The 26,864-nt window shown below is 37.9% G+C and overlaps 1 protein-coding gene across 2 annotated transcripts in view; it reads right to left on the minus strand.

Annotated features, from left to right (window-relative positions):
- The window catches only part of col21a1 (collagen, type XXI, alpha 1), a 41,938-nt gene that overhangs the window by 9,739 nt on the left and 5,335 nt on the right, over positions 1 to 26,864 (minus strand). For both annotated transcript variants that reach the window (XM_010888975.4, XM_020047614.3), the window contains exons 2-17: positions 26,559 to 26,689; positions 25,830 to 26,390; positions 25,142 to 25,307; positions 24,805 to 25,033; positions 23,884 to 24,057; positions 21,764 to 21,841; positions 20,582 to 20,671; positions 18,983 to 19,045; positions 14,812 to 14,865; positions 14,663 to 14,716; positions 14,449 to 14,502; positions 11,721 to 11,774; positions 11,481 to 11,534; positions 11,337 to 11,390; positions 10,782 to 10,835; positions 1,618 to 1,662 (exon numbers count right to left, since the gene is read on the minus strand). In XM_010888975.4, the coding sequence (XP_010887277.3) occupies positions 1,618 to 1,662; positions 10,782 to 10,835; positions 11,337 to 11,390; positions 11,481 to 11,534; positions 11,721 to 11,774; positions 14,449 to 14,502; positions 14,663 to 14,716; positions 14,812 to 14,865; positions 18,983 to 19,045; positions 20,582 to 20,671; positions 21,764 to 21,841; positions 23,884 to 24,057; positions 24,805 to 25,033; positions 25,142 to 25,307; positions 25,830 to 26,390; positions 26,559 to 26,658 (1,884 nt within the window). In that variant the 5' untranslated portion in view covers positions 26,659 to 26,689. The remainder of the gene's footprint in view (positions 1 to 1,617; positions 1,663 to 10,781; positions 10,836 to 11,336; positions 11,391 to 11,480; positions 11,535 to 11,720; positions 11,775 to 14,448; positions 14,503 to 14,662; positions 14,717 to 14,811; positions 14,866 to 18,982; positions 19,046 to 20,581; positions 20,672 to 21,763; positions 21,842 to 23,883; positions 24,058 to 24,804; positions 25,034 to 25,141; positions 25,308 to 25,829; positions 26,391 to 26,558; positions 26,690 to 26,864) is intronic.

Raw genomic sequence — 26,864 nt, forward strand, 5'->3', positions numbered from 1 at the left:
GCAAGAAAGAAGTTCCGCCCTCCAATCGCGTAACAGTTATGCGTAGGATTTGTTCTGGATAGACAAATACTTCTCTGGATAGAAACTCCAGGTAGCTACGTTATAGTAAGCTTAAACTGAAACTGTTTATGGTGAAATTGCGAATGTTTCTGGTGGATCTTCGAAGTACGCATCCATGCATGCTTTTTGGGCCAGGATAGACAAAAACTTCGCTGGCTACAACCTTTAGTAGCTAGTAAGCCTAAACTGAAACTGTTTATGGTGAAATTGCGAATGTTTCTGGTGGATTTTCGAAGTAAGATCCATGTCTACTCAATGTAGGCTAGATCAAAATCCCTTGGGCAGTAAAAGAGTAGGGGTTTCGTCAAGTTGTTTTCATCACCTATATTGATATTTATTGCTTCAGTGTCATTCACGGATGAAAGAATAATGAACGTTTGTGTGCCATGAAATTAAATAGTTTCGGCAGTGTATACAGTATTTATGGCAGTGTATGTTCTTCAGTAGCAATTGCTCAATTCTAATGACTATTCCAATTAGTAACGTAGTAGATAAGCCTATTACTGGCTAATTAGCTGTTAAGACGACCAGCGGCAAAAGCCAAACATTTTATAGATGCTGTTTGTGGTGGAAGCAAACTTAATAAGAAACGTTAGTTAGTTTAACATAATGCCTATTGGTTTTTCGGTGAAATACGGTGGTATAGTGGTTAAGGACACTGACTCTCACATGGGAGACTAGGGTTTGAGTCCTGTGAGGGCAGCAGTGTATATCAGTTTCAATTGCAGTCTGACTGAAGGAGGCTTGCCATATTATTTTTCTGGTTTGTATCATGCAGTACAACACAGAAAGTTTACATTGTCACTGTGTGACCCAAATGCATTGCACAAAGTGCATATTTTGTATATACCAGCTGACAAATGCCCACAAAACAAATAGGTTCATACACTTTCCATGCACCATTGCTAAACAGGTTGGAGTCAAGTGTTTATTTAATTTTCAAGTGTTTGTTTAATTGCCATTTATGGGTGTCTAAAATGATCCAAGAAATAGACTGCCAGATCTACATAAAATCACCATCCCAAGAAGAATATGTGTACAAATCAGCCTTCCACTCAATTTGGAGGTAATATAAAGACGATGAGTAAAGATGATGAAGATGAGTAAAAATGTGAAGGTAGCAGGTAGAACACATTGCTTATTCATTCTGCAGAACCACAATAGTTGTGGAATTGCATTTATAGGCTACATGAGGGAGCTGTTGAGGATTGGAGGTCTATTGTTGACTCTTAAATTGCAATTTAAAGAACAGCATATTTCCCAATGCTAAAATTGTCCTAAGGTTCATGACCAGTCAAGCAAGCAACAACAGAGCAAGTCAAATAAATAATAATGGAATGTAATCAACATGTTACACTATAAAGAAATGCAATACGATAAGCAATTTTAAAGTACATAAATCAGTATAATAACATCATAACATGTTCTGCAATATACTGAGTTCACTAAAGACAAACTGCCTGGAAAGGAGAGCTTAATGTAATAATTGTTGTTTAAAAAATGACAAATATGGGCATGTTCTAATGAGAGATCTTTATGAGAATAACAGAAGCTCACCTTGGTTCCACTCTGCCCCACATCTCCTGATACACCAGGCATACCCTAGAAACAAATACAGTGGATGTAGCCTACTCATTATGAAAATTGACATTTTAACACATTTTGCAGCTTATACAGATCAATGTACATTATTAAGTGCATACATGTTCATCATTTTTTCTTGCTGGTCCCCCATGGAAAACAAATCCACAACTCAGGCATTTCAAGCGCCATGCGCTACCAAATTAAGTACGTAGAACCAGTTCAGATGATGATTTTGGAAACTTGAGATTCGCCCTGTAACAATTCCAGTTTAGGAGTATGAGATTATAGATGATGTAAAAACAGTATAACATTATGTTTCCAGATCAAAATGTGTGTTTAAAATTATGAGAACTAGTTGGATAAACCAGATTACAGCAATCAACAATATAACTCCAAAGAAAGTAAATCTTATAGAAAGAGTTCTATACTCAAAATGACTTGGCTGAGAATTGGCTGTAGATTGATTGGTTTTTACAGTTTAGCATGAACACAAGACAGCTCAGACCCTTTGGCCTAAAGTTAATGAGGGAAATAGACATTGTTCTGTCAGCAGCCTAGAGATATGCTGAACATTTGCAGAGCAATATATACTGTACCTTTGGGCTTTCCGAACCCCATACCAGCAAACACCCTCCAATAATGCACTAGAGCAGATTTATTTCAAAACCAATATGGAAAAACTATTAATTGTCTGCTTATTTAACAGCAAGGTTTCAGCAACTTATTTCCTATACAGTCTAATGTGGATAAGTTGTAATATTTCCATGGCAAAATTATTGTTATAAATATTATTACTTTTTGCAAAATGACAGACTGTCATAAGTAACCATAACTTATTTTAATCTAGCATGAAGTTTGGGATGTGATTGAGGAGAACGAATCCTAACAGGATCTCAGTGGCTGTTTGAATAGACTTGCCAGAAATACTCAGATTCACTGCAGGGTCAGAATAGGACAAAAAAAAATTCTCTGTATCTCAGAACATTTGGTGAAGTGTATCAGAATGTGTTTTAATTTAACTTGGGTAAGACAACATTTGTACAAGCATTTGTAACTGGGCTCTTTGATGTTGGTACTAGTACCGTATGGTGTTTTCACAGATATCTGGTTATACCTACAGTAGTCATCAGATCCTGTCACTACATCCATTGGTTCACAGAGGAATGGTCTTGGTTTCTTCTGAGTCTAGATTAATCACATATGAAATGCCTTTCCCTTGAACTTTTCTAGCTTTATCAGACAGCAGGTTTAATAGCTTCCACAGGATATTGTTAAAAAATAAATAATAATCTCTGCCCTAATGCAGAGAACAGCAGTAGTAAATAGCATTGAGCATCAATGGACAGGAAGATAGTGGCTTAAAGAACATTGTATTTACAATGCATTAGTGTTATTATTGGACCCTTCTATACGAATAAACACATGATATGTTAATTCTCTGAAATGGCTGAATCAAAAATTGATTGATTTTATAATAATAACAGATTGACCCCATGAAAAGGGTAGACCTAAGAGGACAAAATGGTTTGTTATCCAATAATCTAATTCCCAGACCTTTCCGCCCAAACTTGGAAAGTCTGTTGGAACACTTTGACCAACGTGGCCTTCTTTAGCCAATAAGAGCATTTTTATACTAGAATAGTTTCAAGCAGTTGAAACTATTCTAGTGCTGCCAGATTTGTGTCAGAGATAAAAAAAATATAGATATTGTTAATGGGTGAAAATGTCAATGGTCGCATGTCTTCTTCAGAGGTATAGGTCACTTTTCCGATAGATATTCCCTGCAGCTTTTGAAGCCTAAAGACGATGTCTCACTCAGTGTGTATTGGAGCAGAATGAGCAGTGACGTAAGAAGTCTGGTTCGGTAAGTCCTTCCAGCTCTATAAACAGAATTCCAAAAAAACTTTTTGGGAAGCAAATATAAACATCTCACACAGGCACCAAGAATGATACGATCAGCAGAAACGGACCTTGTTCGACGGAGAGCTCCATGTTAGTTAGCAGGTAAACAACACTGTCAGTGAGTTTATACTCCTTCCAGGTCAGGTTCAAGCCAAAGTGATGCGGGCATATGTGTTGAGCTTTAGAGTTTGGTGAAGGTCTCTGATCGAAACATAGCAGTTTTTCCATAAATTATAACATTTGTAAGCATCAGCAGTGTGCAAGAATATCCTTATTAATAGAAAATAAATAGTAAATAGAAAATTGTATTGCACAGTGCCAATAACCTGGGGATGAGGTTAGTTGTTCAAGTGAAATCCTGTTTCTAAACCCTTACGCCCAAATTCTCTGATGATTTGGTGGATAACTTCGACCAACACTGGTAACGAGGTTACCTCAAGCAATCATGAAGGTAGCGCAGCAGTCTTAGGTCTTGACTGTGCTACTTAGTGAGGTGTGGCTGGATATCCCATGGGATTATCATCCTAGAATAATCCCTGAGCCAACAATGCAAATAATCTGGAGCTAATTGCTGAAGGTTCAGTGTCAGTGGTTTAATCCCATGTCTGTGACCCAGTCCAGAGCGAGGTCACAGATAATTTCAAATATCACTTGTGTGTAATAATATATTCAAACATTGTACATGCAGAAAATAGAACAAATATAAGGAATTGTTATTTTTGTTCTGATTACTCAAGTCCACAATTCTTGTGTGCTTCGGACTCAATAGGTTTCACTATATTTTAAGATCAACAACGTTTCTTGGAAAAGTCTAATTTCAACACATTTTCATACAAGGTTTCACATATCAATGTTATTAAAACCACAGCATTTTTTAAAACAAAGCAGTACAGTCCAAAGAAAGACAAGTCACTAGTAAATGAAAACAGTAAAAAGATGCTTGAGGATATGTTCCATGAAGTGGAGTTGATGCATAAAAAGCCATTAAAGCTTGCCAATTTCTTCTGACCACTTAGTGTCAGAAATCATGAGTTTATAATAACAAGCAGATGCATACTGAACAAATAAACCATGTTTAAGGATACACTAAACAAGGAATATTGCATTTAGTGATCCACAATATCAAATATATCTGATATATCACTGCGGCATAACTGTGAAAGATTAGATTAATGGTAGACTATTGTACAGGCCAAGGTCAGTTGACTTCACAAACGTAATCTCTTTTGAAAACATGTCCTTCAAACTTTGTCACACTTCAAACAATAACTTCATAGGCTGTGTGAATTAGCATGATGGCTCAGACACATTTTTACTGCTCAGGTTTGCTACATACTTTGAATAGGGGATCAGAGCGGGCGAGTTTTATTGTCTAATGTAAATCATTGCCCAGTTTAGGGATGCTTTCGGATTTTATTTTCACATGAGGGTGATGCATACAATGTTGGTGGCCGAAGACCTGGAGTCCTTTAAAAGCATCAGCAAAAGCATCAGCACCATCACATTATTTTTGGATTATAATAAGATTTCTTAGGCTTTTATGAAGTTTTTATGTTTTATTAATTTTGTATTTGGCCCAGTTCACGGTGTAATAGCTTGCACATGTTAAAGACCCCAGTACCAGAAAGACCAATGTAAACACTTGCTTTTGGATTGTGTTGTCTTTGGTGCAGAGGGCAGGATATCATGAAAAATGTCCGTTGGTGTGCAACGTTCAAAACAGTTTGAGTTACTCTCAAGTGTATATTGTAGTTGGTCCCATCAGATAACCTGGCACAAACACTATACTAATCTCATCAACTGTAAGTGATTAGATCCTGGAACAAATTCTTGATTAGCCTATCAAATATTTTAGGCTTAACATCCACTAGCCAAATGCATTTCATAAAATGTAGGTCAACCCTGGCCACCAGAGGTACTGTATATTTAAAACCTAAAATTATCAATATGATTTCATATAATTTATTTGTTATTTTTGCATTAAAAAGGCACACACAAACACACAAAATAAAACAAAAGGTCTATTGTTATTTGTTCATTAATTTATCCTTGACTAGGCTACTAGGTACTACTGAAGTTAAAGAAATGAAGATAGACATGTAGGATCATTTCTAAAAATGAAATGGTTTATACACTCACCTAAAGGGATATTAGGAACACCATACTAATACTGTGTTTGACCCCCTTTCGCTTTCAGAACTGCCTTAATGCGTCATTTAACTCAGACGGGCATACGTTGTCTTCTGAGTAATGCGCAATAAAGAAGTTGACAGTCACGAGGAAGCCATCCATCTCCGTTACACGCAGCCTGAACATATCCGAGGAGTCCTTTTTGTAATTTATTCCCACGCCCCTCAAAAGATCTGTGCACAGCCCTGACTACTGTATGACCTGCTGTTGCGTAAATTAAAAGTAATGGTTTGGGTGCTGAACTCATCTGACAGAACCCAATTAGTAGCAGAGGAGAACAAAGAATGTACACTTTTGACAGCTTAATAAGTGTCAATATTAGGGAATGTCCTTTTTACACTGTATGTTAACGATCTTGGTGTAACTGCTGATTTAACAGTTTTTTATTCCTGTACCTCAAAAATTCAGAAGGCCTATTCGGATGTGCGAATGGTGATTGATGATATTCTGCTAAATCTTGTGCTGAATGCCGGAAGACACCATATGTTTTCCAAACTCAAAGCAGACAAGTGGAGTAATCTGGAGATTTTATCCATAAATGGACAAGTGATTGATCGGCATCATATTCTGGGCATCAAGGTTTGATGAAAAGCTACATTTTAAACAGCACATTGAAATCTTGGCAGAGGTTTTTGCAGTTTAAATCTCTTTTTTTTGGCTGGTAAAGCTGGTATATGTTTTGTAGAAGGCAGTGTTTTGGGTTACCCCCAAGTATATTTAAACCCAACTAACAATATCGTCCCAATCCTATAGCCAGTCTCGGTCAGTGCTCTCATTCGTTTGTTCAAGTACAAGAACTGAAATAAGGAAACTTCTATTCTATCATACTCTTGAGTCCTGGAACAAAACTTAAAAAATACCTTACATTGGAAAGGGGTACATGTATACTTGTCAGCTTTTAAAGGCCTGATAGAATTTGAATATATTAATTTTTTCTGAATTTTCTGGACCCTTAAGGAGGTCTTCCTGGTTAAATTCATTTGGGGATGAAACTGGGGATGACTCAGAGTCATCTCCAGTGCTTATTATGGTACTGAAATTGGCAACTAGATATCATCATCTGTGATGAATTTGTCACACATGCTCAATACATATAAGATTCTAGCATATACAGTATCTCACATATCTCAGACACCAGAAGCCCACTATTAAAGAAATGTGGGTGAAGGATGTGTATTGCTACACAACTAATAATTGATTTATGACACTCATATTGGTACAGTGTTAACTTTGTTATCTACAACTACAACTTTGGAAAAAATTAAGAGACCACTGAACATTTTCAAAAAAGTTGAAAAGGAAGGTTTTGAGTGAGGAATAGAAGGGTTAAAATAAAGGGACCACTGCAAATTGAACGCTTCTGTTCTTCACTCAAAACTTTCTATATAATGTGGTATAATGAAAAATATTAGTCAGTTACCAATTATTTCCAACTAAACCTAATAATGATCAGACAATAAGATGCCAGGAGAAAAATTATATTGTAAACAATTAATTATGTCTGTGTTTTCCAGTGATAAATATTCTCGAATTGGCAGAATCAATGTCTTTCAGTTGCGTCTAATTTAGTTTATCTGCTTGGCTCACCCAGACAGGACCTGGTGGACACTTTATTCACGCGTCAATCTTTCAAACTGATTCACAGCCAGCAAGTCAGGACAATTGACACAACTGTAATGAATGTACCAATAACTGTACTTTAACCAATAATGTTAATCTAGTCTTACCTTCATGGAGGTTGTTTAAGCTACAATCAAATCAGTTAAAAGCTCTACTATTCCATGTGCACAGATAATTTGTTAATCTGTTTTGATACTCTTGGGTGTGGCAAATACAAGTGTAGTTGTGTTTTTTCCTGCTTGCAAAGGTTAAGGTCTTTTGAAAAATATTAAGGCTGCAGTGAAACCTACAGCATTTTTGGAATGCTCAGATTCTTCGCTTTGTAAGGGGATTATTGTTATTTGCCCCATCAAGGATATACAGTGGATATAAAAAGTATACACACCCCTGTTAAAATGCCAGGTTCTTATGATGTAAATAATGAGATAAAGATAAATCATGTCAGAACTTTTTCCACCTGTAATGTGACCTATAACGTGAACAATTAAATTGAAAAACAAAAAACTCACAATAACCTGGTTTCATAAGTGTGCACACCCTTAAACTAATACTTTGTTGAAGCACCTTTTGATTTTATTACGGCACTCAGTCTTTTTGGGTAGGAGTCTATTAGCATGGCACATCTTGACGTAGCAATATTTGCCACTCTTCTTTACAGAAATGCTCCAAATTTGTCGGATTGTGAGGACATCTATGCACAGCCCTCTTCAAATCACCCCACAGATGTTCAATTGGATTCAGGTCTGGGCTCTGGCTGGGCCATTGCAAAATGTTAATATTCTTCTGGTGAAACCATGCTTTTGTGGATTTGGATGTGTGCTTTAGGTCATTGTCGAGCTTTCTAACTGACGCCTGAAGGTTTTGTGCCAATATTGCCTGGTATTTGGAACTGTTCATAATTGCCACCACCATGCTTCACTGTGGGTATGGTGTTCTTTGGGTGATGTGAAGTGTTGTTTTTGCGCCAAACATATCTTTTGGAATTATGGCCAAAAAGTTCAACCTTGGTTTCATCAGACATATTCCAACATGGGGGACTTGATGTTTGTTTTTGCAGACAGGCTTGGATGTTTTTCTATGTAAGAAATGGCTTCCGTCTCGACACCCTACCCCTTAGCCCATTCATTTGAAGAATACGGGAGATTATTGTCACATGTAGCACACAGCCAGTACTTGCCAGAAATTCCTGCAGTTCCTTTAATATTGCTGTAGGCCTCTTGGTCGACCAGTTATCTTTACATCTTTTCATAAATTTTGGAGGAATGTCCAGTTCTTGGTAATGTCTGTTGTGCCATATTTTCTCCACTTGATGATGACTGTCTTCATTGTGTTCCATGGTGTATCTAATGCTTTGGAAATTATTTTGTACCCATCTCCTGATTGATATCTTTCAACAATGAGATCCTTGTGATGCTGTTGTTTGCTCCTTGGGGTTTAAGGCCGGGTGTCTCTGTAAAGCACTTTGTGACAACTGCTGTTGTAAAAAGCGCTTTATAAATACATTTTGATTGATTGATTGATTGATACTTTTTATATCCACTGTAATTGTTCAATAAAAGCTAACTTATTCAAAGACAATAATTAGCATATGGAGATATTCAGTTCAGTAAACCATTCTGTAATTTCCCTGTGTTACATTTTATTGTGATTATATGTATGGCCTGAGAAACAGACTTGGTAAAAATATGCTTAAAACATCAACAATTACAAAATGTACTGTACAGCTTAAAAATAACACAATGTCAAACCAAATTTGAGCCAATAAATTGGAATTTTCTATACACCCAAATTGCTTTACATAGTCAGAGAGGGAGCTCAACTCAACCACCAACAATGTACCATCTACTTCCACACAGTTACATCTGCTTCCACACAGAGTCACGTCCACAACTGCTTCTACACAGAGTCACATTCACTTTGGGGATTCACCGCAGCCAAGTGGTTCCAGAACGCTCACCACACATCATGAATGAGGGGATGATTAGCTGGCCAGCGACCACAGAGAGTTAGAACACCCATTTAAAGTCCCATCTGAAAGATGGCACCCCACAGCAACTCGCCAACACCACTTCAAGGAGCATCTGGTCTGCTATCCAGGGACTAACCAGGATCAATCGTGCTTAGATTGAGATGTAAGCTAGCAATTGGGATGCGGTGGTATGCTGCTGGAAAAATGTAATCCTGATTAATCACATCAAATACTAAATTTACCTCTTCTTAAATAATAAGCATATAACAAACTTTCTTAACAGCTGCGTTTGTATACAGGTCCAACATTTTTATCCCCCCTACATCCTATTTTTTAGATGTTTATATATTGGGATTATTACATCTTGACTGGTCAGCAAAAACCTCACATTGTTACATGTAACTGCACCCATCTGTAAGCATTTTGGGCTTTGAATAGTGGTTTTTGAAGGGCCAACAGAGAGGAGCTCATCCAAATAATTTAACAATCCTTGAATGACTCAAGGTAACATCTCTCAGATCCATCACTCCTAAATGATTTTTTAATTACCTTTGCCTTAAAAGTCAAGGTGTTAACATCGGTATCCCAACTACAATTTATTGGATTACCCAACACAGTAGGGCCATTACTGGCTAATCTTGCAAATTATCCAAAAGTCCAATTCAACCCATCCCTCCTCACATGCCATTAGTGACAATGTGTTCTCAGCAACACTAGACAGTTACAACAACACTGAATTAATCAGTAGAAGAAATACAATTTCTAAAGTTTTATAGGGTTGCAGGTTTTTTCAGAGACATGTTTTTCTTTACCCAAGCGGATAATTACTTGTGTTTCCTGTATATGGTTGCAAAAACCCAGGAACTTTCAATAAATTCCCTGGTATTACAGAAATACTAGTTGGAGGATTCTGGATTTCCTGCGTATTCCCTGTTGATTCCAGAAATCTTCCAAACAGGATTTTGGGATAACCAGGGAATTTATTTTAGGACTTTGGCAACTCTGTTCGTGCATCATATTAAGTCACAAAGGGTTTCTACAATATGGTTTATATCCTGAGATAAACTAGACAGGAAGCAGAACAAATGTACTGTCAGAAGTGCTCTTATGATGCACAGTCTCTGCTGCTGCTGTGATTCAAGTAACCCCAGATGACCACTGTGTTGAATATTCCCCCCTAAAGTCAAGGACCTGTTTTTATTGCGGGGGGAGATTGTTCATATTTCATAGAACCCAAGCATAGAAAAATATTGACTAAAAAGACTTCACATACTATAGAGTGGGCCTGTTTGGCTCAGTTGGTTGAGACTGGCATTTGCCGCTAGATTGTGGTGTTTTTGATTCCCACCAAAATCCTCAGACCAGAACAAATGTTGGGCAGAATAATATTGTTTTAATGTGGTAAATGGCGTGTAGTTATATATGATTATACTCTACAACAGTGTTCATTACTTACAGGATGGCCTTCCCTTCCATCCAATCCTGGGATGCCAGCTTCTCCAACTTCTCCCTATTGATGAAAAGAGTACATAAAAAGATCATTAACACAGGCATCATGCTTGATACTTCAATTTACCAGGTCCAGGTACAGTAGCTGCCCCTCATCATGTATTTACTTATTGGATCCCGTCGAATCCATCTGTATACATTTTAAAGCTGGTGTATGTAAAAGAGAATAACCTAAATCCAGACACAACAACCTTCATGGTGATGAACTGTTAACTGAAGCTGTTAATGAAAAACATCTGTCAGAGAAGACTGGAATCAGAAAATATGGCTGAGCTGAGAAGGAACAAGAGGAAACAATGGGGTTTACCCACTTATAGATCATGTGTTCTAACAGAAATAACATATTTCCATTGTTGGGGAACTGCCAGGCAATAATCGGAAAATCCTTTGGTAGTACAGTTCAGAAGGACTTGGCCAAGTCAGCCTTGTGGTCCATGTTTTCATGTCAATCCTGTCCCTCAGTGAGTTAACATTCCTTTGATTACTCATACTAAAAACAAACCTTTTGACCGATTTGTCCAGGAAGTCCATTTTTTCCATCTCTTCCAGGTAAACCCTGATTTTGAATGGAAGAAAGAGAGGTGTTTTCCAACTTAAAGGCACATATGTTCCTGGTTTGACATCAAAGAATGTATAGTATACATACTACTTCTCCAGGTTGTCCCACTGGCCCAGGTAGTCCTCGGTCACCCTTTTCTCCCTGAAATCCATAATTCATCAAGATGAGCGAGAATAAAATGACCACTTTGGCCAATAGGCTTAGAATGTGTCAACATAGACCTTTGACAACAAGGAAGCAAGTTGACAGTAATCTACTACGTTAACTGCACTGTTTACATGGCCACTAATGTACATAAGTTATTGAGGATTAATGTAATATTCTTACCACTTGGCCATCTTTGCCTGGAAGTCCTGGTTCTCCTCGAAGACCTTTAGGGCCCTGGAAAATAAATGATACAGTAAACTACAGTAAAAACAAGTTATTAACCAGGTAATGCGTATATCACACATATCAATAAACATATAGGTGCCTCTCTAAATACAGAATATCATGGATTTTTTTCCCGTAATTCCGTATTTCAAAATGAAAAAGTGACATTCATATATTCTAGATCCATTACACATAAAGTGAAACATTTCAAGCCTTTTTTGTTTCAATCTTGATGATTACGGATTATAGCTCATGTAAATAAAAAACAAAGTATCTGAAAATATTAGAAATATAAAAAATTAAATAATAATGATTAAAGAATGTATAGTAAAGAAATGTCGACCTGAGAGGAGCTCTAATCAGCTAATTAACTCAAAACACCTGCAAAGGTTTCATAAGTATGTTAATTTATGCACTCAATACTTCGTCAGGGATCCTTTTACACTAATTACTGTATCAATGTGGTGTGGCATGGAGGCAATCAGCCTGTGGCACAGCTGAGGTGTTATGGAAGCCCAGGTTACTTTGAAAGCGGCCTTCAACTCGTCTGTGTTGTTGGGTCTGGTGTATCTCGTTTTCTTGATAAAACACAGTGCACCAACACCAGCAGATGACATGGCACCCAAATCATCAATGACTGTGGAAATTTCACATTGGACTTCAAGCAATTTGGATTCTGTGCCTCTCCACTCTTCCTCTAGACTCTGGGACCTTGATTTGCAAATGAAATGCAAAATGAGGAGAGGACTTGACCACTGAGCAATGGTCCAGTTATTTTTCTCCTTTGCCCAGGTAAGACGCTCCTGACGTTGTCTCTGGTTCAGGAGTGGCTAGACACCAGGAATGCGACACTTGTGGCTTATTTCCTGGACACTGTGTGTGGTGGCTCTTGATGCACTGACTCTAGCCTCAGTCCAATCCTTGTGAAGCTCCCCCAAGTTCTTGAATCGGCTTTGCTTGACAATCCTCTCAAGGCTGCGGTCATCCCTGTTGCACCTTTTCCTACCACACTTTTGCCTTCCAGTCAACATTCCATGACTATGCTTTGATACAGCACTCTGCAAACAGCTAGCCCTTTCAGCAATGACATTCTGTGGCTTACCCTCAGCAGTCTTCCCCATGTTTGTGGTTGTGTGTACTGAAGGCTCATGGAGTTAATTAGCTGATTAGTGCTCTTCTCAGGTCGACATTTCTGTATTGTAAGTTTACTGGATACTGGATCTTTGATTTCCATTAGCTGTAAGCTGTAGTCATAAAGTCTGAAACAAAAAAGGCTTGAAATCTTTCATTTTATGTTTAATGAATATAGAATATATGAATTGCAGAAAAAAAGAACTTTTCCACAATTTTTTGTACTGTACTTCAGATAAAAGCTCTCCACCTGTCATCATGCCTCATAATGTTACTTTTGCTTTGGATGCTAGGGACCACTCCTTTTGGAGAGATTGGAAACCTGTATTGGTTTACGCTGACAAGTTCTTGCCTGGTTTAGATCTATCAGAAATATATCAATTTGTATGTGTTTATGATCTGTCCTCAAGGCTCTGTTTTGGGACCATTTTTATTTTCATCATGTATGTCATCTCTTGGTGTCATGTCATCCAGAAACACAGTGTCCCTGCTATGCAGACAAGAAACAGTTCATTTTAATGAAACAAGTCCCAGATTTAGCGACCCCAGAAGACTGTTTCTCCAAAAACACCTGTGAGTGATCTCAGTATTACTCTGCACACAGATCTCATTAGATTAACATATCACATTTATCTCAAGAGCAGCTTTTATCCATCTCCTGAACATTTTGAAGCAGAAGAGCTAATCCATGCTGTTCTTTATTCAAAATAAGAGTTTTACAGTGTAGCTCTATGGCTACTTTAAGACTTTAAACCTAAAGTGCTAAGTACGTCTGCCAGAATCTTAACTAGAACTTAACAATTCAGTCACAATACTAGCCTTTCTACACTGACCGCCTGTTAAAACTAGGGATAATTTTAAGACTTTACTTAAAAAGTGTCCTCAAACCTGCAAAGAATTACATTGACTTCTACTTATCTCCCTGAATATGTCCTATCGTACATACCGATATATACGCTACAGTCACTCAGAGAGGTTTTGCTTTCGAGACTTTTAACAGGATGTAAACTGTAGGTTCTCCGTATGTGGGTTTCAGTAGCTAGATCAGGAAATGCGTCCTGAGAGGATTTTGCACATGAGCAATAACCAGTTCATTTTGTAAAAATAGATGGCCAGTTCACAAAAGAATACAGGTTATAGTGATCTGTTTTGTAAGGACCATTAGTGGTGATTCTGATGACCGAAGGGTTTAGAACGTGTAGCCTTTCATGTACACCATTTACCGTCATCTGCATTCCTACCGCCATATAATAATCACAATAATATTGAATCTAAATTCTGTGTACATGTAATAGCTAATAGTCATCAGATGAGTTAATTTATTTATAAATACTATTGTACGGGCCTATAACATACCACATATTGTTCGGATTCTAAGGTAATATGAAATGTACTGTTTTCCATATAAACTACTATGTTTCATCCATTTCATGTTCTCCTTTTAGGTCTTTTGGACTGATCTCACTGGCTTATAATGTGCAAAACAGTTGAAATTCACTAGTAACATTGACATTAACCTCATTAATTGTAATAAGTATAACGGAATGAGTACCTTTTCACCTGCTTGGCCATGTGGACCAGGTAATCCCGGAAACCCTCTTTCACCCTATAAAGACGAGATAAAAAAAAGATTTCACAAATTGGCTGAAATGCAAACATTGTTGATAGTACTTTAAAAAGTATCCCCAGTCACACTAGATTATGCAAAATGTATAATAATAAAAAAGATATTAAAAGATAATAATGCCCTTTTTTGACCTTCCTACCGAATCACCAGGCCTTCCTTTTTCTCCCTTGTCGCCATCAGCACCTCGTCGACCCTGAATGGGAGAACAGAAAGAGAATTTCCCTTGATTTGCCACAGGAAGAGCCCAGTATGATCAAAGCTTCATTTGGTTCAACGTGCAGCTAATACCTCCACCCCAGGATGACCTCGTTGCCCAGGAATCCCTTGGCTGCCAGGGACACCCTTCAAACGTAGAAGAAGGGAGAGATGAGTTATGATATATTCAGAGGTGTTGTTACATTATATGTGGCTTGTAGATAAAACACACCGATACATCAGTAAGTCATTCATTTCCAAATCTTTTTATATACAGTGAATCCAGAAATATTCAGACAAATTTACTTTTCCACTTTTTGTCCTTTCTATAGCTTGATTGAAGTCCACCTGTGGTGAATTCAATTTATTGGAGAGGATTTGGAAAGGCACAACAAGCCATGAGGTTGAAGGGATTGTCCGTAAAGCTCAAAGACAGGGTTGTATCGAGGCACAGATCTGGGGAAAAGTGCCAAAAGATTTCTGCAGGTCCACAAGAACATCATTTTCAAATAGAAGACGTTTGAACCACCAACTCTCTTTCTAGAGCTGCCCATGAAGTCCCAATGCTGTAATACCTGCCAAAGCTGCTTCAACAACAGTACAGAGTAAAGTGGTCTGAATACCTATATATTATACCTACATTTTTTTTTTTTTTTAAAGATAATGATAGTTTGCTTTGTCATTATGGGCTATTGTGTCTAGATTGACAACAAAGTAAATGTAATCCATTTTAGTATATGGATCAGATGTAGGAGATTCTATATCACTATATCTAGCATGACTTGCCATTCATTATTTTTCAGGCCTCTATATGTAGGGCATATTATTACATGGCATTTGCTGTATAAAGCCTTTATGAGGTGAAATATGTTTCTGGTATAGAGAACTTAAGTCAAGGTACCTGGTATTCAGTGACAGTCAATACTGTTAATTAATGTGCAAATTGCTATTTTCATTTTAACTGCAGGTCAACCATTATCTGTTTGAGGACATGATATGCAGACAGCTTAGGCAGACAGTTGTAAAAGCAATCAGTCAGGTAATCAAACATCAGACAATGTGTTTACTCCTCCAAATTGAGTTCCTGTGGGGCCACAAAAAAGGTTTCACCTCTTTTACATTGCTTTTCAGGTGGTTAGCTCCATAGCCAAGCACTATACACTTAATGGAATTTTAAATAATGGGATAATTTTAAACGCATTCATGAATTAATGCTTATGCTACAGCTTTGCAGCTGTAATGGAGACCTTACACATTTCCAAGCACTACACATGCACCAGTCTTGGCCACAATATAGTTCCAAGCTACAATTTAAGATAATAAACTGAAAGTTATCTTTTTATTTTAATTTAGACATGAATGTCTGTATGTAAATAAATAAAAAATGTGTCAGAAGAAAAGTACGTTTTAGTTTGGTTAAGCCTCTGCTTGGATCTTTGCCCTGAGTGCCATGGGAAACTATGCTACTGTATAGGGAGGGGAGCCAATTCTGTAATACATTCCATACTTTCACACCCACACTTTAATACTCTGCAAGTTTCAAGCTAATATTTCAATTTCTTAGCAAGTGGTTCACCATGTGTTTACTCAAGAAATGTACTGAGAAATGATTTTAGGAAAATGTAAAGACTACATCTATGAGTGTTATTCTATACATAATTGCTAAATTCTACATAACGACTCAAGCCACCAGCACACATTTACTATGAACTCAGTAATGCTTAGTTTAATAACAAAACCATTCCTATGTTTTGGAATAGTTTGGAACCTATAGTAACATCTAAACTATCTTCAGTAAATGGATGACGTATAGGCATGTATAGGTTTCACTGTTACAAAGTGTAGGCTTTGAAATAGACTGACACCTTTCCTCTTGGCACTTCCCAATTACCTGATTGTGTTTTTGATACAGCCACTCATTCTAAACACTCTTTTAATCTATTTAGTCACACCCTCTTCGTACACTATGACAATCATTCAGTTCTGCTGTAAAAAACATTCTATCACAGAGCAGTATCGAGTCATGGTTTAGTAATGAGCCGTGAGGGTCTCCACTGTGACCAACAGGAATGCCATGTTTAAAGTTGGGCTTGAAATTTTTTATACAGAACCAAGAGGTCTGTTGATGACGCTATCAACATTTATCTTAATAACATCCACCAACACTTCAGCAAACCAGGACTTATGGAAGGATCGGTTTGGTGAACTCGCTTTAAACTCAGCAATAACATCACGAAAAGTTCTCGTCCAGCTCCATCTGTCAGTGGATCACTGACTTCCTGATCAACAGGACACAACATGTAACTGGTATTGGAATTTTAAACTCTTCATCCCTCAGGGCTGAGAAGTCACACCAGTGGATGTACCATTTGGAACAGCTAAAAAAAAAGAATCCCATTCATGGCTGACCCATGGCAGCGGTACCACAGTATTTAAAAAATGAATGCAACCCATTGTACTGTCCTCACAAAGAGTCCGACGTGACTCCAGGGCCAAATCATTGCTGTTTTCTCCCACACCATCCACGCTTTGTTGGCAAAAATGATCATCTAGCAGGCAGAGGGCAAGAGTCATTATAGATCAGTCGAGACCAAACAATCTTCTGAAAAGAGTTTGGTCCCATGCTGTGGCACTCAGCACTGGGCAATCTGTTCCACAGACAGTATTAATACAATGGTTACCACATCTACTGTAGTCACATCCAAACTGTGACCAAAATAGGTGTGCTACAGTATACTGTACTCAAAACGTTGGTCCTTCCTGATCTAAATATATTACACTGAGCATGGATGTACTTCAACTGTAAATCCATGTTTATTATATACTCAGCATATCCAGTTTTCTTATAATAATAACATATTTTGTCATTGTATGTTAACTTGTTTCGGCAAGAAACATTTAGTAAAAGTAAATGGACATTAAAGGTGATTCTGAGGTCAAACTAGATACTGAAGATCTTGAATAACATAATTTAAATACAAAGTGTTAAAACAAGTATAAATGGTCTCTATCTGGCACTTGTAGTGTGGCAAAATATCACACCAACAAGAGCAACCCTGTATGGAGAAATAGCTTTAAGTGCTTCTGCCAGGTCCTATTCTCAAATAAATCACTTATCCATTATTTTCAAAAAATTTGAAAATGCCCAGCAATCCTTAAGAGTCCAATCATTTTTTAGAGAGGGTGCCAAACAAAAACAATATATACAATACTTCTCTCAAAGAGTGCTGTTTACCTGTTACAATATGGTACAGAAAATTCTCTTGACATCCAAGAGATCTGACAGGCATTAAATAGACATGAAAGCCCATGCAGATATGTACAGCAGCAATGTATCCATTGGTTATGTATTTACAGGGTCCTCCATAAGCATTGAGTGAAGCTTTTTTTTTTGTTTTCCTATACAGTATAATCCCAGCTTCAATTTGAGGGTATTTGTGTACATAGTTCCCGCTATTTCAGGGCAGCAAAGGTTTTGGAACAGATTCATATAATGTCCAAATGAAGCTCTTATGTTTAGTATTTAGCCGCACATCTTTTGCATGCAATAAGTCCCTGACCCTTTGACTCCATTGACATTAGATGCTGGGGATCTACTCTGGTGATGCTCTGCCAGGCTTGTACTGCGACCATCTTCGGTAGTTGGTTTTAAGGCCTTTTTGACTTATAGATGCCTTCTTTTTGGTTTTAATAGAAAAATGGTCCCCAAAATAGCGTATGACGTCATGTATGTGCTGATATGTGCTCCAAGTCATCAAAAGCACTCATTTGCACATTCTCACCAGTGCCTTTTTTGTTTATAATGAGGTCGGGTTCCTATCTGTCATGGTGTGCCGAAGGCTTTCCAGCCTTGTAATGTCTTTCTGGACTTTCAAGGACACCTCTTTGGTCATCCTGTTGACAGATTCCAACAGGACACTCCAAAGGCAAATGCAAAGCCTAGAATCAAGCCTAGACCTGGACAGCTCTCTCATGCCTGCACAAATAATGACAGAACACAGCTGACCAACCGAGAAACACCTATCGTACAGATTGTCCCAGTATGTTTGTGGCCTGAAATAGGAGGAATACATACAAAAACTGTTGTCATTTCTAAATGGTGAAACTAAAATACACATAAATACCCCCAAATACAAGTTGAGGATGTATATATCAACTTTTCAAAAAATGCTTCACAGTTCCAATACTTATAGAACTTTCTTCAGAATTCCTGGATTCAGACGTGTGTTGATTGAGTTTGGATATTAAACTATGTAGTACTCACAGGCTTACCATCAGCTCCAGCAGGACCAGTTGGCCCAGTCCCCCCCACTGTTCCTCCTTCCCCCTGAAAGAAAACACAGAAAGTTGTCCATAAGACCATGTCCATCATAAAATCCGAATTACTCCGAAACACTTTTCACATTCCATGCCCTGTTTGAGGAGCTTTAAACTTCAAGAGGTTGATTTTCTCGCCTGTGTGATGTAATCCTGCTCTTATAAATGGCACTCTGTATTTGTGCAAGAGGCTTGCTGTTTTTTGAATTCCGGAATGGGAAAACTTGATGTGGTGATCAATACATGTAAAAACTGTAGCAGAAACTATTTAAAAATTATTTTAAATGTAATCCAGCATTGTGTCATAATCATTAATAACAAATAAATGTATAGTACTTTGGGCGATTAAAAATATGCACTACTGTGTGCTGTGTACTAACATTATGTCTATAATTTAGCATCAGCTCGGCTGTACGCCTCATGGGACAGACAGGCAACCTACGGGACAGACTCACTTCCCCTAAGAACATGTTATCTTTATTCATAAACCCGTAGAATTTAAAATAATATGAATGCAATATACATGATGATTTGTTATATTTTGTAGCCTTTTTATAAAGTTAATATTTTAGAGAAAGACCACACTGAACAATTAGGGAAACATATTTTATAGGGGAAACTATGTAAAGTGATTTTATACTGAAGTCCTAAAACTTAAATCAAATTACAAAATGATCCATGGTGTGGCCATCCTAAAAGAGTTATGTTAGCTCAGTATTAATTTCAGAAGAAGGTTAAAGAGTTTTAAACAATAATGCTTAAATGAGCCTTTAAGAGTTTATGAGTAGAAAACATCCTTCTCAGTGGGACATGTTAAGCTTCACTTTATTCAAGATGCACTTTATTACAATTCCTGGCAATTTCACCACCCGAAAGGTCCCAGGCGACCCAACCATACTTAAAGCATTTTGGATCTACCCTTAAAACCTTTAAGAGGAATCTTTTCCTGTTAAGAAAAAGGGATTTGTACCCATGCATGACTCTGCCCTTATAAACACAAACATGCTGGCAACCTTGTACATGTTATACAATAATGGGACTGGTTGCCATGGCAGGCTACTTGGTGAAAAGTGGTAGTGTTACTTTTAACATTGTTGAATCTTTTGGCAACAATTAAATGAGCCACATAGCATTTTATTTTGCTCCCCATTTTGGTAAGTTTCATTTGGCTTGCAAACAGTCTGATTCTACTTTCAGCCAACTTTTTATTCTACTGGAACAAGTCCCTATGTCGACATTTAGTTCTTTCCATCAACAGTTTTGCAGAGGGGTGGGCTTTATCGACAACATCCACAAATAGTAACATGTACTGCTCTCACTGTGACATGAATCTGTCTTTAACCTCTTCCTACGAATCAGTTTGGACGTGCGTATATGGCCTTGGTCATTTAAGATCTTGAAAGACAAAACCACTGATGACAAAACTGTTCAACAGCGTAAGGCTTTTGGAGACACTTTTGAATGGCACAGCAACCATGTCCCGAATGGAGGGAACTGACAGTAGTTTAAGAAACTGCAGGTCGTGTGGTGTCCCCTTCTAACTGGCCTTTATTCCTGGAAGGCCGGGAGGTCCAGGCGGGCACGTGCAGGCTTCTGGAGTAGGTTCCACGTCGATGTCACTAGGGCCGTTGGTACACTGGGATGAATAGAAACACATCCACCGGGCACAAATGACACTTGGTAGTTTTCACTAAGACATATGTTTGCCATGTGTAAGACACATGAGCGATGAATCACTGTTATGTCTGATTCCTGCTACAGACGTTCAAATAACTGAAGCCAAGGGAGTGCATTCAGTTCATGTATCTTTGCAGCCTCATCATTTTCCATTTAGCAGCTCAGTAGCATTGTTACGACAAAATGAACTAAACAAACAGCTCCAACAAAACTTCCAAGAGACCAGGCTCTATACTACACGGTCATAATTAGAGGAAAAACACCTTATTGATTAGTCATTCGAGCAGGCTTGCATGCTTAATGCAAGGTAAAAACATTAGCTCAGACCTAAATTTAGGTATGTTTACCTTATGTACAATGTTAATGGTAAGTGTTATAGTAGTCAGCATTACTAGTAGTTCACAACAGGTATAAAAGGTGCAGTTAAAATCTCCCCCAACAGTGCAGAATAATCATCAATAGAAGTTAAGTCAAGCATTAGTCAGACTCTAAGTAATGTAACTAATGTAACTAGGGGTTACATTGTATGCTAGTAATGCCGCCAGCCAAAATAACTATCTCTCCATTATGGATAAAAAAAAGGAACAACATCATATCATTGAAGTACACTAACAGATGAAACTGTGATGAAACAAATTACGGTATGCACTGCAAAACAAGCCAGGACCACTAGAGACGCAAAACCATTGTCTGGCCTTGTGCATTAGTAGTAAAAGCAATAGCCTGGCCAATGCAACATTTGGCAACTGCTTCACACACAGATATGCCATCTGACAGTAAAATATGAGGTCATGTTCATGATGTAAGCGGAAGCAATGGCATCACAACACGGTAGAAGGCAGGAAGCAAAACATGGGATGCACAAAGAAATATATACATATCAACAGGTAATATAAGGGTGACTCGCATTGTTGGGACCATATGCCTGAATGCCCAATAGAACTTTTTACACACCTAATCAGATTTTAAAATGAACATTTATTGTCCCTGATTTTTTTTCCAATATGGCCCATTTACTACAGGACAGATTAAAACGAGAGTTTGTACTCACAACTCCAGGTATTTCACAGGCAAGCTCACGGTTGTTCTGCTCAGGGTCACAGTATATCCTGAGTTTCATTATCTCAAACTATTAAAAAGAAATATATTATCATGAGGTCTGGGAAAAAGCATTTAGAAACATCTTTTGATGAATTATGAGAAGTCACGCAGCCATTGTATCTCTATACCAGAAATATATAGAGACAATGCTATATACATTTTGATACATAAACACTGTTTCTTAAATAATATTCAGTAACTTATGAAAGCCTAATACTGCTGGAAGTGGTGTTGCAGGGCCTATATAGGGCACTCTTTCCATTGTCTTAAGATCAGAAGGGAATGGGACATTGCCCTCTGCAGAGGGATGTCTTTCTGTTGGGTTGTTAAAAACACGTGTCCTAAAATTAACCATTTACAATAGCTATGAAACATGCAATTACTCATGTATATGTCAGTTGCTCTGGATCAGACAAACATAGTCAACTGAAATGTCAACTGAAATAGGGTACAGTGGATATAAAAAATCTACATACCCTTGTTAAAATGCCAGGTTCTTGTGATGTAAAAGAATGAGACAAAGATAAATCATGTCAGAACTTTATCCACCTTTAATGTGACCTATAAAGTGAACAATTCAATTGAAAAACAAACTGAAATCTTTGAGGGGGGAAAATAAAAAATAAAAAAACCACAATAACCTGCTTGCATAAGTGTGCACACCCTTAAACTAATACTTTGTTGAAGCACCTTTTGATTTTATTACAGCACTCAGTCATTTGGGTAGGAGTCTATTAGCATGGCACATCTTGACGAGGCAATATTTGCCCACTCTTCTTTGCAGAAGCACTCCAAATCTATCGGATTGCGAGGACATCTCCTGTGCACAGCCTTCTTCAGATCACCCCACAGATGTTCAATTGGATTCAGGTCTGGGCTCTGGCTGGGCCATTCTAAACCGTTAATCTTCTTCTGGTGAAGCCATGCTTTTGTGGATTTGGATGTGTGCTTTGGGTCGTTGTTGTGGTGAAAGGTGAACTTCCTCTTCATCTTCAGCTTTCTAACGGACACCTGAAGGTTTTGTGGCAAAATTGCCTGGTATTTGGAACTGTTCATAATTCCCTCCACCATGACTAACGCCCCGGTTCCAGCTGAAGAAAAACAGCCCCAAAGCATGATGCTGCCACCACCACGCTTCACTGTGGGTATGGTGTTCTTTGGGTGATGTGTAGTGTTGTTTTCGCGCCAAACATACCTTTTGGAATTATGGCCAAAAAGTTAAACCTTGGTTTCATCAGACCATAACACATATTCCCACATGCTTTTGGGGGACTTGATGTTTGTTTTTGCAAACTTCAGATGGGCTTGGATGTTTTTCTTTGTAAGAAATGGCTTCCGTCTTGCCACCCTACCCCATTCATATGAAGAATACAGGAGATTATTGTCCCATGTAGGCCTCTTTGAAGCCTCCCTGACCAGTTTTCTTGTCCTCTTTTCATACATTTTGGAGGGACGTCCAGTTCTTGGTTATGTCTGTTGTGCAATATTTTCTCCACTTGATGATGACTGTCTTCATTTGTGTTTCATGGTATATCTAATGCTTTGGAAATTATTTTGTACCCTTCTCCTGACTAAGATCTTTCAACAATGAGATCACTTGAATTGTTCACATTATAGGTCACATTAAAAGTGGAAAAAGCTCTTTTACAAATGTATCTTTGTCATCACAATAATCTGTCATTTTAACAGGGGTGTAGACATTTTATATCCACTGTATACTGTATGAGTTGTAAGTAATATTTATTGTATGTGAGTAGATTATTTTCTAGTTTATCCATGTCTAGTCTCGAGATTTTTAAAAGTGTGGTTTTCACTGGCTAGTAAATTGATATAGCAAGATATAAATATCCTTAACATAATCCCATATAATTTCATTCAAAATACAATCACTTTACCTTAATCTTCTGTGGTCAGAATGTTTCAGAGGAAAATACTGACTATTGACATCATAATGTTAAACAGTTGGACCATAATTGTTTAAAATGGGATTAAACATAGGCAGGTGTCGTGCTCAAAGAAATCTAAATCCACATTATTGGTCCAACAATAGTTGTCTCTTGATAAACTTACTGGTACAGTTGTTTCTTTGCTGACATACTTCCCAATCTGGGTCTTCCCATTGATGAAGATACCAACTGGGGGTTCCAGTGACTGAGTTTCAGCTTCCAGGTCATCAACATATAGGGTTGCATCCTGCTCAGTGACTAGTAGCCGAAGCTGGTGCCAGTTTTCATCAAACAGTTTCTATTAGAGAAAAAAAAAAAAGCGAAATGTCAAACAACTTGGTTAGAGAGATAAATGGATATTTAATTGTTTTGTAATCACAAAATACTCATATAAAGTACACTGAAGGATGGATAAGGAACTTTAAATGGAGCAGTGAGTGTGGGGAAAAACCTCCGCTTTATTATATCCATTTTCTTTTTTGTTAAAATCACTAATCCATATGGTGGTCAGAATGTAAGGAATCCGAGACACTTAGCTTAGGTATGTCAAGAAGCAATTGTAAAAAGCTAGCACACAGGCCAGTAGGAAAACCATGCATGATTTTAAATAGTTTGAAATGGAGACTGCTTTCTAGGAAGTTTGATAATCTGACCACATTTAGTCATTGTTCTTTTAATTCTCTATGGCATTCTCCTGAATTCCAATTCCCCCGCCTCGTATTCGTCAGATAAAGATGCTATATCGTAAATTGATCATCACGTTGCTACACACATTTTCACCTGCAAAAGGGTCATCAAATTGAGATCCAAGAGTTGTAGAGACTGTACATCTGTCTTGTAGATTTTCATCATGATTGCCAGTTTGGATGATAAATGAATAATGACCTAGCCATACTATTTTTGTTTCTCTCTTCCAAATGTGAGGTTTCATAAACGCCACAAACAGGCCGTGATTTGACATTTTCACTGAGTTGTGCTAAAGGACTATATCGTTTTGTGTCTGTTTTGGTGATTTAAAAGTCAATCACTGATGGCGTTCACACACCTTGGCAGGACCTCGTTGGAAGACCACTGTCTGAGTACCGCTGGGTGCTACACTGGTCGTAGTGAATATTACATTGCGTTCCAAACCGTTTAGGGTCACAGCCATTTGTGGTTTTCCATAACTGGTCTGGATCCTCCAAAGGTCCCACTTTTCCCGTATCAGAGATCCCTTGTACCTCAGTGTGGATACAAAGACATATGATGGGGGCAGGCCATCAGGAAACAAGTTGCTGTGGGCCAAAATGAAACAATTAGTCAATCGCATCTCAATGAAACAACCATTGGTACAACAATGATAATGTAGACGGTGAAGACACGGCACAGTGTCTCATGCTTACTTTGTGGTTTCACTCAAGTCAACTTGAGACGTCACACGGAAGGTTTTGGTACCATACAAAGACCCTTGAGTTTTTATTATCTTTTTGGCCAGATTAAGATATTGTAGAACATCAAAGCCCTTCACGTCGCCGTGTTCAACCGGGATACTGTTTGGACAAACCGACTCTGAAATTCAGAGAATTCAAGAGCTTTTACTTAATTGTAAAATAAAATGTTTAAACTACAAAAAGTAAGTTACATCGTATGAATCTATCTATTGATCGACCAAATGTTATGCTCAAAATAAATTTTGTTAAAAGAAATAAATTGATTTAGCTGGCATAAAAATTATGACTTTTTCTTTTTAAATGCAACAGAATTTTAAGAAAAATTGCTGAAAAAGCTTATTTTAAATAATCTCAAATAACGGTTTTTACTTTTTTGGGGATCATGAAGTAGGTCCTAAAAATCCATATCAAGCATTTAGCCATTCACTTAACCAAATACTTAGAAAAGATTGACAAATATGGCTCAATTCTGTTTCTGAAAGGCTTGAATGTTTAAGCATGTGTTAAACCAACACACCAGTGTTTAAAGGCCCACTCCTTAATTTCAAAGACAACTAAGGTAGTCCTGCATATTGGTTCGTATGAAGCTGAGGAATGGAGCTCATGAGGATTACCTACTCCCCATAACCTAAATGCCTACCTTCACATATTTTCTGCCTTATGGTATCACGAATCTTGGAAATAGCTTTATAGTCATCTACATAAAACACGTAGGTGGAGGATGGCTTGTTTCCAATAGCTATCAACTCTGCTTCTTCAGTCTCAGCGCCTACACCAATTGCAAAGATGATTATTCCTTTTCTCCTGGCTTCCTCTGCAGCAGCTTTCACTTCATCTTGTGACTTTCCATCTGTTAGTACAACAGCAATTCGAGCAATGCCCTTTGGGCTTCGCTCTGAAAGGTTAAACAGTTTGTTGGTCGCAAACTGTATTGCAGTTCCTGTCCTGGTGTTACCGCCCATGTATTCAATGGATTCCATGGCTGTTATGAGTTTCTTGCTGTCCGCATACTTCCCTAAAGGGATATTAATGATAGGATCATCGCTATATTGGACCACTCCGACCTGGGTGAACTTCTGTCCAATGTTAAAGCTCAAGGTGATGTTGACCAGCCATCGCTTGACTATTTCAAAGTTCACATCGGCTACGCTCCACGAGCCGTCTAGGATGAAAACCAAATCGCTTGCAACAGTTTTACAACCTGTAAGAGAGATTACCTAAATTAGTGTTGGACAGCCTTGAAAAAAATTAACTATATTTCTATTGCCATTATCAATACAGTACAAAAGCTTTCTTGAACATCCACTGGGTATTTATAGTAAAAGTATGAGTAACGGACACCATGCGATGGAGACAGAAGCACTCTTACTGAATCTCATGTCCTCATCTTGTGCTGTACAAGACAAGTGAAGGAGCATGAAGCACAGACACTGCAAGACACAATGCATGGATCTTGTTTTGCAACCCATGATGCTGAAGTACCAAACTCCAATAGTATACCTACAGGAAAAAGGAAACAATACATGCATTGCTAAGATTGAAGATATAATTACGCATGTCAATTAACCAAAGAATTGCGGACAGTTTTCCTTAGTTGACACTGCTGTTACTTGCATTGCATGCAATGCATATCTTAGTAGACAACTTTGACAAAATATGGAGGGGTCAGTAAACT

The sequence above is a fragment of the Esox lucius genome, chromosome 6, assembly GCF_011004845.1.
Source record: "Esox lucius isolate fEsoLuc1 chromosome 6, fEsoLuc1.pri, whole genome shotgun sequence".
Lineage (NCBI taxonomy): Eukaryota > Metazoa > Chordata > Actinopteri > Esociformes > Esocidae > Esox > Esox lucius.